This window comes from Triplophysa rosa, linkage group LG9, assembly GCF_024868665.1.
Source record: "Triplophysa rosa linkage group LG9, Trosa_1v2, whole genome shotgun sequence".
Taxonomy (NCBI): Eukaryota; Metazoa; Chordata; class Actinopteri; order Cypriniformes; family Nemacheilidae; genus Triplophysa; species Triplophysa rosa.
The window spans coordinates 9,784,831-9,799,126 of NC_079898.1; the positions used below are offsets into that span (position 1 = coordinate 9,784,831).

At 37.6% G+C, this 14,296-nt stretch overlaps 1 protein-coding gene across 2 annotated transcripts in view; it reads left to right on the forward strand.

Annotated features, from left to right (window-relative positions):
* Nucleotides 1-14,296, forward strand: part of kcnma1a (potassium large conductance calcium-activated channel, subfamily M, alpha member 1a) — a 176,474-nt gene that overhangs the window by 75,015 nt on the left and 87,163 nt on the right. For both annotated transcript variants that reach the window (XM_057342163.1, XM_057342161.1), the window contains exon 3: nucleotides 14,074-14,135. In XM_057342163.1, coding sequence (XP_057198146.1) covers nucleotides 14,074-14,135 — 62 coding nt within the window. The remainder of the gene's footprint in view (nucleotides 1-14,073; nucleotides 14,136-14,296) is intronic.

The following is a 14,296-nucleotide window of genomic DNA, read 5'->3' on the forward strand; positions in this document are numbered from 1 at the left end:
ATATTAAAAATTAGATATTTAAAATAAGTAAATCAGATTTTTTGAGCAAATATATATGACTTACTATCACTATAAGGCTGATGTTCACTTCGTGATTTTCTTAAATCTGTGAAAGAGATGTATATTAAGTTTGGGAAGAATAAATACAACTTTTAGATCTGGTTCATCATGCAATTCTGTAAAATTTCAGCCTGTTTCAATGAGATTTGCCCTTTGTATTACAACTGGGGCACATTTCTGGGCACAAACTCAGGCACTAGTGTACATTCCTATGCATACATATATATATATATATATATATATATACTGTATATATACTGTATATATATATAATAAACACTAAGTAAATGAGAATTCACAGATATTTTACCAACTGATGTATTCCAGTGCTTCAGCTAGGATTTTGTGGAACTGTGGTGCTGGATGACGCCACACGTAATTAACATAATATTCGTTGCGTAATCACATAGTTTTTCTGTTGCAACTTCAGACCCACCCCTTTGTAATCTAATACAGATTATTGCATAATAAAGATGTTCTTACATAGTTTCCGTTTCTGTTGTCAGTACTGATTTATAACCGTCTGACAAAATCACTAAACACAACTTAAAAAGCGGGGATTTTGACTAACGTTATAGGCTATTCTTTCACACAGTTCACAGCCTCTAAACCTGTGCTTATTAACAGATGATCCGTGTTCATGTTTATATATCCAAACAATCGATAACAGTGACATGTTTTAAAAGCGCCATTTTGTACTCTATTATTCACGTGTCCGCCACCGTAAGGTGAGCTGAATGTGGTACTCTCCCTACCGCTCATGGCACAGAGTAGATGCCGAGAAAGAGATCAGTGCGGCAGGAAAGCGAGACCTAGGACTCGCAGGGCAGTACTACTGACGACAATTTCCCACTAGATGTAAATTGAGGTTTATTAAAAAACATGCTAGATTTGGTGCTATGCGCTTCTTCCGATCAAATGTTGCTAAAGGGGTCGAAAAAGTAGCTAAATCTTGTAAAGGAGTTTATAACTTGCTAACACTTGTGGCACAAAATAATTAAAGTTAGCTAAAAAGCTGCAGCCGTGGCAGGGAAGATTTTAGCGGAAATGCTGTATTTTATAACATCTAACGTAACTTTAAAAAATAAGTTAGTAGGGTCATGTGTTTGGACGAAAAGCGCCAAGCCGATGTGCTGAGCAATTCCTGAAGGAAGATTTTAACTAATTTTATGTTTTTTATATAGCATCAGATCAATAAATCAATGTGAAAATCAATAAATACGCTCTGTATAGTGTTGGCAAATCCGTTATTGTTTTGCTGCATCTGCTATTAATCAAATAAGTTGTGACGTTTTCTTCTGTATAAATGCTCCGTTTTCGTTATTCCCAAACAGATAAATTAAGTATATCTTGCAGCCTGAGCCTGGGGTTAAGTCAGTTTGTGCAATAAAGACGTTTTTAATTTAGGAGGTTATAAAAGGGCAGGAATGCCACAATTCACCTAACTTATCTTTCAACTCTGTTGTATATTTCACTCAAAATTACGACATAGACAGTATTTAGTAGTCAAAAAATCGTATACTTACCAATACTAAATTAAACAGGAAGAGAATCCGTCGTAACTCCTCGTTGCGGAGAGCTCAGCCCACAGCAGAAAATGGCGGCCACACATTCGAGTTCGTTCCTAGAGTTTATCTTGCTCATGCGCACGCAAACAGAGCCTCCAAAACCAAATTAATTTGAGTTGGTCATACTAAAATGAATCTCATAGATGACACTATTTATTCATTTTATGTCAGAATATCTAAAATATATAAAGAATATAAAAATATTTTCATGTATTGGTATAAATGTATTTTTTAAAATAAAGTCAACATAATTTTAATGTTTCTTATGAAAGACGGGCTTGAATCGTTTTTTTGAGTGTAGTAATACTGTACTATAGTACTTTGTAATGTTACCGAGGGTCATATGTTTCATTAGAGTGTTAAGTTTTCACAGAAATTGGAGGATGCAGCAATAGTGGTGGATGTGACAACAGAATAAGAGGAAAGAATTGAGCTGGAACAGAATGAAGCCGTCTTCTGGAATGATACAAGGGATCTGATGTGTAGGTGGTCCTCTCAGAAAGCTGCAATCTGGACAACAAGGAGTTTGAGAGTGTGACTCCAGCAGGCTTTTCTCATCAGTGCAATGCCCAAAACAGTTCGATTCAATTTGATTTCTGTAACTCATGATGACAGGCAACCCGTCTGCTGAACTCTGGATGCTGTGCTGAGGCGTTTGTGTTTCATTTTTGAGGGGTCAGATGGGGTTCATGCAAAGAAGAGCTTTGTGATTGCTTTTATGAAACTTTAACAGGCAAGACTGACATAAAAATGATCAGCTGAATATGAGGCATCTTTCAAGTAAAACACTGTATGTGCCATAGTTTATCATTTGGGATTAAGAGTTGTTATTTGAATATTTATTTAATTTTCATTTTGCTTTTCGATTATGAGAAAAAGCACCAGATGATTATGTAAGGTTTCACACTAGAAGCTCAGGCATACATTTATGTTGTTTATAATATGTTTATTTACTCCTCTAACGCTCAGCATCTTCACAAATCAATGCTGTGTTTCCCACCGAGAGGGTAATTGGGAGACGGTGTCCAGTAGGATGCCGCTTACCATGGAGTCAGGTGGTGAATAATTCACCAATCCACACGGTAAACACCGCTCTCACTCATGGTATTGCCTGTGGATGCTCGGTTGTGTGTCTGTGCATTCCAATGAGAGATGGTCACATTTGAGATATGTTTATCCCCTCAGCCATACAGTGCTGAATGGTTTTCAGTAAAACCAAAGCATTGGCATTGTTTTTATGGTTTCTGGCTAATTGAAAGGTAATAGTTGTCTTGAGATGTACTCGTGAATTTTGAAGTTGTTGTACAATCTGAACTTAAAAGTATGATGTATGAAATGCAAATTATTATATTACTGCTGCTAGAGTTTATAGTGCATCCCTATGCCGAATTTATAGTGCATCCCTATGTTAACCTCAGTGGTGTTTGAGTTTGTGTTGTCTAGCTCATTCTCTGCTGTACTGATTGACATCACTAGTCCTCAGAAGGTTGCTGTAGGGTTCCTCCCATGTCATTTAGTGGAAGTACGTTGTGTTTTCTAAGCTCTGTTGCGTCCTATGGGGACTTGCAGTTAAACACAGCCATACTGTTGTGTTTGCACTTTTCTGAGTGCACTGAACTGAACAAATACTTCGCCTCAGTGTTTGCTTTCAAGGATAATGTTGTATCCATGATTACGAAATAGTGTTTACAAATCATGTGCCCTCCTGACAATATGCTTAATACATCAAAATGCACGATCACTCTTAGGGTGACCTGACCAAAATGCACACCAATAGGGACCAATTTTCACTATTTCCTAACTATTAACTACTACGAATTTTTGAATCAGTAAACTCCTAATTACTGCTTATAGAGTAGTTTTTAGGTTTAGGTATTGGTATAGGATTAAGGGATGTAGAATAAGACATTAATATGTGCTTTATACATGCTAATATACAACCAATATGCATGTTCATAAGCAAGTAGTTAATGATGAATTTGTGTACCTTTAATATAAGTAAATAAAATAAGTGTTACCAAATGCACTTAATATAATATAGTATTAATATAGTGTACACAGTATCCAAAGAGTGGTATAGACGGCTTAATCGAATGCACACGCCTGGCCCGAAGTTAACTTCTGGTTTGTTTTTGGTCATAATATAACAATTCATTTTTAAAAAGTGTTCATAATTACATTAAAACTACTCACTACTTTATTGATTCTGTGTGGAGGTCTACTCAAAGTTAAGCTTGGGCCACATAACATTTGGTTAGGTTGTTGATGCTGGAACATCTATAAAACTCGCTCTAGTGATGCTAGTTTGTTCTGGGTGGTTGCCGTGGCAGTGCTAGATAGTTGCTAAAAAACCTAGGTGAAGCGTTGTACAATGTACAATTTGAGGTATCACAGGATAGTTTTCCTGCCATGTTATACGTTATGTAATAGTGATACAGCATATATATATATATATTAGGGCTGTCAACGTTAACGCGTTAACGCATGCGATTAATTTTTTCAAATTAACGCGTGAAAAATATTTAACGCAATTAACGCAGCATCCGTTTGTTTTGACATTCTTTGTCTAGCGTTACATTATGTAATCACGCTCTTATTCGTGTACAGGCTTTTAAACCACTTAAGCGCGGTTTTAAACAGTTGCTTTGACATGTTCAATGAAGATAGACAGCTTCTAAACTGTGGGACGCGGCAAAACGCAACGCGAGGTCCAGTCTGGTGTAAACAGTCACGGGCTGAAGGCTGCGTCGGTGAATCTCTGTCAGACAGCGCATCCGTGTTAAGTTCTCTTTCGTGCTTGAATGGATAAAACCACACAAGATTATGTCAGAAAGCCCGTTTTGTCTAGCATTTTCTTAAGCAAGACTTCAAAGTGTAAAATAAAATCTTAAATGAATGCAAAGAGTTGTGAAAATGGGAGTGCGGTGACGGTCAGATCTGCGTACTGAGACAGCTCTTAAAGGGGCCGCGCTCTTAAACGTGCTGCTGTGACTCCTGTCACTAATGTTAATCGAAGAACAAAATAAAATAAGAAATCTATGTGATTTTGTAGCTTTAATGAGAATTCTTCTGCATTTAATTTATAATTTAGCATTAAAGACTGTAAAGTGTTTGAGAACTTCCTTCAATTTCTGTATATTTCATGATAGCTCTCAATTATATTGTTGAATGGCTATAATTAATGTTAAAATAATCAATTTAATAGAGACATCAGTTACAGTACTAATATCAAAATGTTTTCTTTCATTCATAAAATGACGCTGTTAAAGAAATATGTTGTTTCTACATCAATTTGAAGATTAAATGTGAAATTATTAAAATGTAAAAGTATATTTTAAAATATTATTGTTATGTGCGATTAATCGTGATTAATCACAGAAAATGTGTGATTAATCCGATTAATTTTTTTAATCGATTGACAGCACTAATATATATATATATTGCCAGAGCAATAAAAGTTCACTCTCATCGTATGCTGTATCACTATTACATAATGCCCATGTCATTTTCCTCAGGGGGCTGTCCATTTTCCCTTTAAGGAGTCCCACGAGTTACCAATGCATTACAAATTACTTTTCATCATGATCTTGTCAAAGAGAGTAATGCCAGTTCAAAGCCATGTCGCTATTGTCACGGTCCCACCTTCTTGTTTCTGAATTTCTAGTCGTGTGGCGGGATCGGGGCAGAGCCCTTAGGTTCTATGTGAGGAAACCATGAGATGTTTATGTTTTTGACATCTCATGTGTTTTCTCGTGTCTTGTCATTGGCCCCGCCCCTCTCATTTCTTGTATTGTTTCCCGGCCGTGTCTGATTGTCTTCCACCTGCCCTGTGTTGTTATCCCTCATTTGTGTTTCCCTTTAAAGCTTCCTCATGTTCATTGTCTTGTGTCGGTTCGTTATGGTTGTTACTTGTGGTTTCATGTCCCAGCTTTACATTGAGGTATTGTGTTTATGCTCAGTTTATCACCCTTTGTGTTTACCCATGTTCTTGCCCGTGTTTTTCCTTCAATGTTAAGACGTTGTGTCGTGTTTTATTTAGTCTGTTTTTGCCCCACCGTGGGAAGTGTTTTGTTTCAGTTTTTTACCTTAGTTCACCCATGTCCTCTTGCCCCCTCGTGGGTTTTGCTTTGTCTCGTCTTTGTTTGAATTAAAATCCTTGTTAACCCCTTCATCACTGCCTGCCTGCACTTGGGTTCTCTTCTTGCCACACTCGTGACAGCTATCAGATAATTATACTGCGAGATAATGAGGAACAAATACAAATGTACAAATTTGGTAGCAGTTATGAGATCTGTTCTTTAAGGTTTGGAAAGGGTTAAGGTATGCATATACGTATATATACTGTATATATATATATGTACGTCACTGCTAGGGCTGTGCAAAAAATCGATACATGTAACTATTGCAATATTTTCTTTTTCAATAGTTTATCGACAGTGATACCTCTACTATCGATATATATTTTTTAAATCATGTCATATACATACGGCCAAAAGTAAGTGGAAGCGAGCATGGCGAAAAATATAAGAACGCTTCGAGCTCTCAGAGCTGATGTGTGGGTGTGCTTTGGTTTGGAGTATTTGGTATAAGTAATGGAGTAATTAATTATATGAAATAATGCTGTTTGTAGGCTTTGCAAGTCATGACACAAGTCACTTGGCTACTGCAGTGCATTAGACAAAAAGTTTATTAAGAAAAGAAGCAATGACATTTATTGTGCTTTCACGGATGTGACACCAGCGCATTTACAGCACGGATGAACCAGAGGTTTTATACTGCCCATGTTCAGTGATTTAACTGTAATGCACCACAGCAGCCAAGTGACTTGCGTGAGCCACCTTTTTCCCCTGTGCTACCCACTTGAGGGGCGCAAGCCACAGTTTGAGAACCCAAACCTCTGATCTAAAGGTCCATGCATCGCACATCATGGCCACTCTGCAGAGGTAAGGGATGTTTTTACACTTATCCTTACAGAAAACCCCCGGTGGTGCACAGCATGTTGTATTTCTAGCTCTACTTTTTACATTTTCTATTTAAAGTATTGCAATATATCGCAAATGTGTATCGTATCGAAATACATAGCAATATATTGTATCGTGACCCATCTATCGTGATATGTATCGTATCGGGAGGCACTTGCCAATACACAGCCCTAGTCACTGCTGTGATAGAGCTTTCCTGTGGCTCATTTGCATGCCATTTAACGTGAACTACACAACTCGCTCTCAATATGCTACTAATTAGGGCTGGGCGATAAAACTGTATCAATATTTATCGACGGTACAACATTGTCGATATCAATATAAAAAAAGTTCAATATAGCGCTTCTCGATAATTTCCTTCAAATGTGCCCGAAGACCTAAGATCTTAAAAAGCCTATAAGATGTTTTGTTACATGAGCGTGCTACGATTGACAAGCAAACAACCAATAAGATCTAAACTGCCGGGTTGTGTCAAGTACACCTGGCTGCAGGCTGCAGTACGGGGAAGGTGCTACATATGGGGGAGGAGCTCCACATGGAGCTCCGCCCTCAACACATCCCATTGGTTTGCAGGCGGGGTTATTGTTAAATACGGCCTTCATGTGTCGCTCTGCCCATAACTCTTCCCATTGGTTACAAGGAAATGACGTTGAAACCAGGAACTGAGGTTAAAAACATTGTTGTTCGACTTAGTGCGGTGCCGTTCAAACCGATTGTTATATAAACTCTGTATTTATTTATTAATATAAATAGTATGATTAAAAACTTAATACAATGAAAGTTACTTCAGGAGAAGCGTTTCATTCATTTGTAAGTTTGTAAGCAAGAGTCTTTGTTTACAGTTTGTTTCTCATTTTTCATTTAACAAAGTATGTCCATGTATTTATTTATTTACCGTCCTTTACTTGTTTTTATTTAATATTTTTATTATTATTAAAATTAATTTAGTCTATCATTTATTATCCTACTTTTTTCTATTACTGTTTGTAATATAGTTCAATAAAACGGAAGGAAGGAGGCGGGAACCGGCGAACATTTAACAAACTTTAATTCAAAAATAAATAAACAATAAACAGCAATAAAACACACAAACATAAACAAACTTAAACAAAACTTAACTAATGTCCGGGCCCGGTCCTCTCTCGCCGTATTCTCCTGCCGTTCATCCTTTTATGCTTCCACTCCTCCGTGAGAGATAGGAGGCCGGAATGACGCCCAGCTGACACTTATTATCAATCGAGTCCAGGCCTGGCTTCTTCCTCCCACGGCTCTCGTCACGCCTCCCTTTCAAACTGTGATCCGGGGCCCTCCAGAATGTTCTAAGATAAAATTTTTGAGAAATATAAAGATAAAAGAAAAATGACAAAAGTCTACTGAACATTATTACTGTTTCATATAATATGTAAATTTTTATTTTTAAGTGAAGAAAATTTCTAAGAAAACAGTCCAAAAACATTAAAAAAAACATTGTTTCTCTTTAGGTTTATAGATCCATAAATTTAATAGCCAATTAGTGTGTTGCCTTTATACAATCATGCTTATTATTTATCTAACATAGCTTCAATGTTCCTTGTCTATAAAAAAACAAGCAGACACAATTACTGAATTACATCATTCACTTTATTTCAATTACAACAAATGATTAAAATGTATACGAATACAGCAGGATTAAAAAAATACTACAACATAAGCATATATAACAACATAAAATTACAAAGATAAACAGCTTGCATTACATTTACGTGTGTGTAAATATGTGTCTACACATACAATTACTGGCAAGTAAAACAGCTGTCTGGCATTGTCAAACAAGCATTTTATCCATCAATAACATATATTTCCGACAGGGCAAAATGTGGTATTTAGCAGTTTTTGAAGCAAACTGCTATATATAAAAAACGTTAACATCAACATCACAAGTTAATGATGTGGCATTTAGAGGGTTTTGCATCTGAACTATTCAATTGTTTATCAATGACAATCAAGTTCATTAAACGTGGGGATTAAACCTTGTAAAAAAAACTGCCCAAATACAGACCGTGTACTCACACTCACCGTGATACTAGATATAGCGGAAGTGACGCATACTGAGGAATCGACGTCATTACTTATGTTTAACCAATAAGGCGAGGTTAGGGCGAGACGACACATAGACCCGCCCTTAATATTACCCCATCCACTAACCAATGAGACGTGCAGGGAGCGGAGCTCCACGTGTAGCTCCGCCCCCATATGTAGCACCGCCTCGTACTGCATCCTGCAGCCAGGACCTCCTCGGTTGTGTTGCTCTCATGTTTAGTTGCGTCATCGCCATGTGACATCAGAACACATGCAAGATGAGTGCCGTGCCTGCCGGCAGCGAGGAAATTGTCAACAAAAAAGGAAATGTCAGCTCGCCAGTGTGGCAGTTTTTTGGTTTCTTTTCTTCCGACCAACATCAGAACAATGTTATGTGTAAGCTTTGTAAAAAAAAACGTCCCGGCCAAGCACGAAAACACAAGCAACTTATTTCATCATCTTAACCACTACCACCCTTTGGAATATGCAGTGTTTCCCATTCATTGACGAGACTATGGTGGCCCACCATGTATGTAAGGAGCTTTCCACCATCTCATATTTTGCAACAACCGCGGACATCTGGACGAGTCGCACGTGTGACCCGTACATAAGCTCAAGTGTGCATTTAATTTTTTCCCGAGGACCACACGGGGGAATTCATTTCGCAAAACCTGTCTGATGTTTTGTTTGTACCAAAATAAAATGTAAACAAAATATCTTCATTATGTCTTACTTATATTAAGATTTTAAAAAATAAGTGTTAAACAAACTCTTGAAATTAAAATGTTACAAAATGTGTTCAATGTAATGTTCAATACAAACTGTTCTACTTGTCATTTTTACTTTTTCAAAAAAAAGTCAATAATTATCGATACAGAACGATATGAAACATCATATTGTTGATATATTTTTTAGCCATATCGCCCAGCCCTACTACTAATTTGAAGAAACTAATTTGCAAGCTGGCTAAATCACCTGTCAGCTAAATTATTCATGGGATCTGTTAAAGTGCATTTTTGAAGGGGCTTGTCAAGTGGCAAAGAGAAGTCAGAATGATATAATTGGAATTCAGTATCACCAACACAGAAACAATGTTCACTCAATAGAAAATGTACAGAAAGTTGTCCAATGAATTTCATCACAGCGAGAAGGGAAGGACAATGCGGTCAGGTCGTTGTGTGATATGAATAGTGAATCATCTTACGCATATTGTCAGGAAAACACTCAGAGATGTTTATTTATTTGTGAGTCATGTTTCGTGTCATGACTGTTCTGGGCAAGGGCGAGTCCACATATGGTGCATTGTATGACAAGTGAGCAAATACTGGGTTATGGACTAAGCGCTACATATTTTGTATTTGTGATGAAAAGACACCATTTCCCCAAGGTTTAAACACCAGCAATTCAAATGGCTCAATACATGACATATATGGGATGTAAAGGGTTATATTACAGATTTGTTCAAATGAATATTAATGCGCATATACAACATTACCTACGGTACTACGATACTACCGTTTCAAAAATAGAAAGGCATCACGTGTATTTTGAAACTTTAGCTTTACAGATTTGCTTAGAGAAGCATGTCGATCAAACACAGATTCTATCAAATACTCCATATCCCAGAATGCATCTCTGACGTTGAAGGCTTTGTGCAGTATGTATTTGTGATTTCTCTACTCCTCCAGTACTGTAATTGCAGTAATGGGTTTACAGCGAGCTCGTGGGAGAGACGTGCTTTGTGAGCGCAGTACTGGCACCGATGTTTCCAGATGAATAACTGGGTCAGTTTAAAGACGATGCCTCTTATCTTCTCAGTTCATCAGGACTGCTCAGCTTTTCAGCAACCAGCCATAGAGAAAACGCCCACAATTCAGCTGAACAGAAATGCTTTTTTTGCTTGTACTGATACAGTGGGTCTGTGTGTTTGTTTTTGTGTGGCAGTCAGATTTATTTGGCTTTGTTGCTGGTCCAAATAGCCTTTATAGCCACACAGCCTCTTTATAACACCCAAAACTATTTCATTTGCATCCAGGTGCCTATTGTAGTGTCAATATGTTTCACTATGTCTTTATTTTACCAGCCTGCTGTTAGAATTCAGTACAACACCGAGGCCCATGATCAGGACGGCCCCTAAATACACACAACAATCAAACTATGCCCTCTTGTGGCTCAAGACACGTATGAAGTCAACCGAAAGACATTGACCTGTAAAAATCAACATGGCATTAATGTGCTCCACCAGTATCCTTGATCAAAAGAAGCTCTCCTGAAAGATGTCTAAGTGCTTTGCAGTTCAGCATCTCCTCCATTGAGGGAGGAGTGTCTGTTTCCACAGTCTCCTCTTATCTTGAGCCACACAGCTCCTTTCCCTCCAACTGCTACTCACTGGAACTTACTATCACCCAAACAAAGAGACCCGATTAAAAATGCATCAAGGTGTTTTCTCAGTAGACAATGTGGAATATCAATCCAAATACAGGCCCCATGAAAATAATCAGCCCCTGGTTATCAATAATAGATGTTGTGATCCTGCTTCTTTGAGAGGTGTTGTGTAATGCTTTCACGGGATAATGCTGAGTTAAGTCAACTGAATGATCTTGGCCTCCGTAAAGTAATATGAATGCTGTTGTGAATTGTAGAGAGGAACTGTTTTGTTTTGTCTACAGTCATAGTGTAACACAGATTAGGATTATATATTGTTGTCAGATGTTTAATGTCTGTTCTGAATGCTGATTGGTCAAGGTAGCATGCTAAAATATACAGCTATGATGTGAAATGTAGTAAATTATCCGTGATTTTTTTTGCGGACACTCTTGGGTGCTTTATCAAGCATTAAGGTCAGTCATAATGTATTAATGTACTTCCAATGTACTACCACTCAACAGAGTATTCACAAATAAGAAAATTATTTGATTTTGGAAAGATACAAGTGCGAGTAAATGAATACAAAATTGAAATTTTGGGGGAAACAAATCCATTTTTACTAAACAAAAAAGTTCGGTCTTATGTAGTCAGTTATATTTTAAATAGTCGTATATGTATGACAATGTTTTAATGACTTTCTTTGACTTGGAAAAACAATGAATGGTCTCAGAAATGTGAACCTGATCCATGTTTGGTCCAATGATTTTGGCCACAAGCATACAATGATACCCTGTTGTAATACTAATGAAAAGGAGCTAATCGTTCATGCTGAACAATAGTCCCTGTGTAGAATTACTTCTTAAATAGACCCCTGCCTTTGACCCAATGGAGTGATCAGTACAGTTCTCCACTGTTGGGTACACAAACACCTTGTCTGGCAGGAGCAGTTTCCAGTCTTTAATGTTTGAGATGTCCACTCACCGGCCAATAGCCCTTTTGACCTTAAGGGTCAAGAAGGGCCATTCACCTTACACCACACAAAAAAAGACTTTTCCATTCCCTGGAAACTTAACCTAGGCCAGTGACAGAGCGTTCCATTTCCAGTTTTAGAAGGGACTAGTTACGATAACTCCCTCTAGAGTCTTCTATGGGATGCTTTGCAGGACAGGTTTTATCATGCGTTTTATCATTATTTAGCTATAGACTGTTGTTAGCATAACCTTGACTGCACTATTGCTTGAATGGTGTCCTTATATTTTAAATATACACAAACTAATTGTTTTGTCCCTTAACATTCAACCCATAACAGAACATTATTGAATGGGTGTTGTGCATCGATTGTGGTAAACAGGAGCACCAAAAGCCCAAAACAGGAACTATTGAGTTTTCATTCACTTATTGAAATAAGAGACTGTTTTTATGTATTGGTGTCAGTTATTTTTGTAAATTAAGTGGACCAAAGTCTTAGACACTAGGACAAAAATGGTGTTTGAAAAGCAACCTCATTTAGTTCAATTCAATATGGAACCATATTTTACATTTAGATCTCATAATATTTGCATTTTAACACAGGGATTTTTTTAAATACTGCAATCATCCAAAACTTTGGGGAAGAGTCACACTATCTCTAATCACACGTTTTTTTTCCCGCTCATTTTGTGGCCAGTGCTGCCAAAGTCCATTTACGGAAGTTGTGCCACTTGGGGGCCCATGTTTGAAGCAACTGTGGGCAGCTATTTACGTCATAGCAAGTCAAGTTGTAGTGTTTGCGTGACCTGGAGTGTCTTCACGCATCCGGACGTTTCAAACTTCGCGTGAATTTCTCGCTCGAGTTGACATTTTTCAACTTGCGTGGAACACGAACTGCTTTTCATCATATTTGCTCTTGCAAATAGGTCAATTTGCGTTTGTGTGAACACAGCAAAACAAATTCTCTTGGACTAATACATCATCAATAGCCACCTAAGCCACCTCAGCTGTTCAATGCATCAGTAGGCCATACTTAAATTGTCAGTAAACAATCAAAAAGAGAACCGGGAGTTTGAACAGGAAATGTGTTTATGGATGTGTACTACTGTCACACAACCTAATAAAGAAGCCATTCGAGAGCTACTGTTTCTGTTTGACCTGACTTTTTGCACAGGACTTCCCTCTCTTTTAAACCTTACGTTATACAGTATACAGTATTTGTTGTGTGTGCAAGCTTGTGGTTTCCACAGCATGTACAAATACAAATATGTCGGCCTATTTGCTTTCAAAGACATAACTGGTTAGGGTTGGTCAATAATACTTGCAGTTTGCTGTACAGAGGTATAAAAACAGCCATCTTTAGAGCCCGAGTATCTACCCTGTATTGTTTATAATCTGTAGTCTGAATATGAAGACCGGTCCAAACTATGATTCAGGGGTTTCCTCAGATTGACTGATTTCTTTCTGTAAATCGACAATACAGATGTTGCAATCATCTCCCGGCTCCAAACCTGAGTCTACCAACAGTGATGTGATCTTTCCTCTCACCTTCTTCAGCCTATTGTATTTACACTTCCCCAGCGCCTTCAGTTCACTGATATACTGTAGCAGCTGAACATAAATGATTTATCCAGTGCTTTTAAAAACGTCTCTCCAAGAGACACTTTCACTTGATTAAACATTCCTTTTATGAGAATCTCTGTTTTCAGTTGCATTTGGCTAGACATAAAGACAAAACCTGAGGATCTCAGATTGCGGCTGTGTCTGAATGCATCAGATTTTAGGACTGTTTAGGACATGGTAAGCATGTTCAAATGTGACTGCAGTATGAGGCAATGAAATGATGTTTAGATTAGGCAACGCACTCAGCTTTAAAACACAGCCTGATTTTATGGGATCAGTTACAGTTTTATGAAGTTTCCTATGTGTTATGGCTCCTCCACACTTGTAGTATGAGAGGAAATGAGTTGTGCTGATTGTTGAACAGCTCCAGGATTAAACTGTTCTCAGCGGACCATCACTAATGATGTCTTTCCCTTTCTGTCTCTTCTTTCTGTGTCTCCCTCCAGGTGGTGTTGGTCTTTGCACTCAGCATTGGCGCTCTTGGAATATACTTCATAGACTCTTCAGAGTGAGTATTATTTTGATTTAGCTCATAACTGAACACTTAACTAAATGATTTGTGACAAAAAAACAAAACGCAGATCTTAAAGGGGTCATATGACAGGGCTAAAACGAATATTATAATTTATTTTAAATATAATGCAATGTGAATACACGATTTAAGGTTCA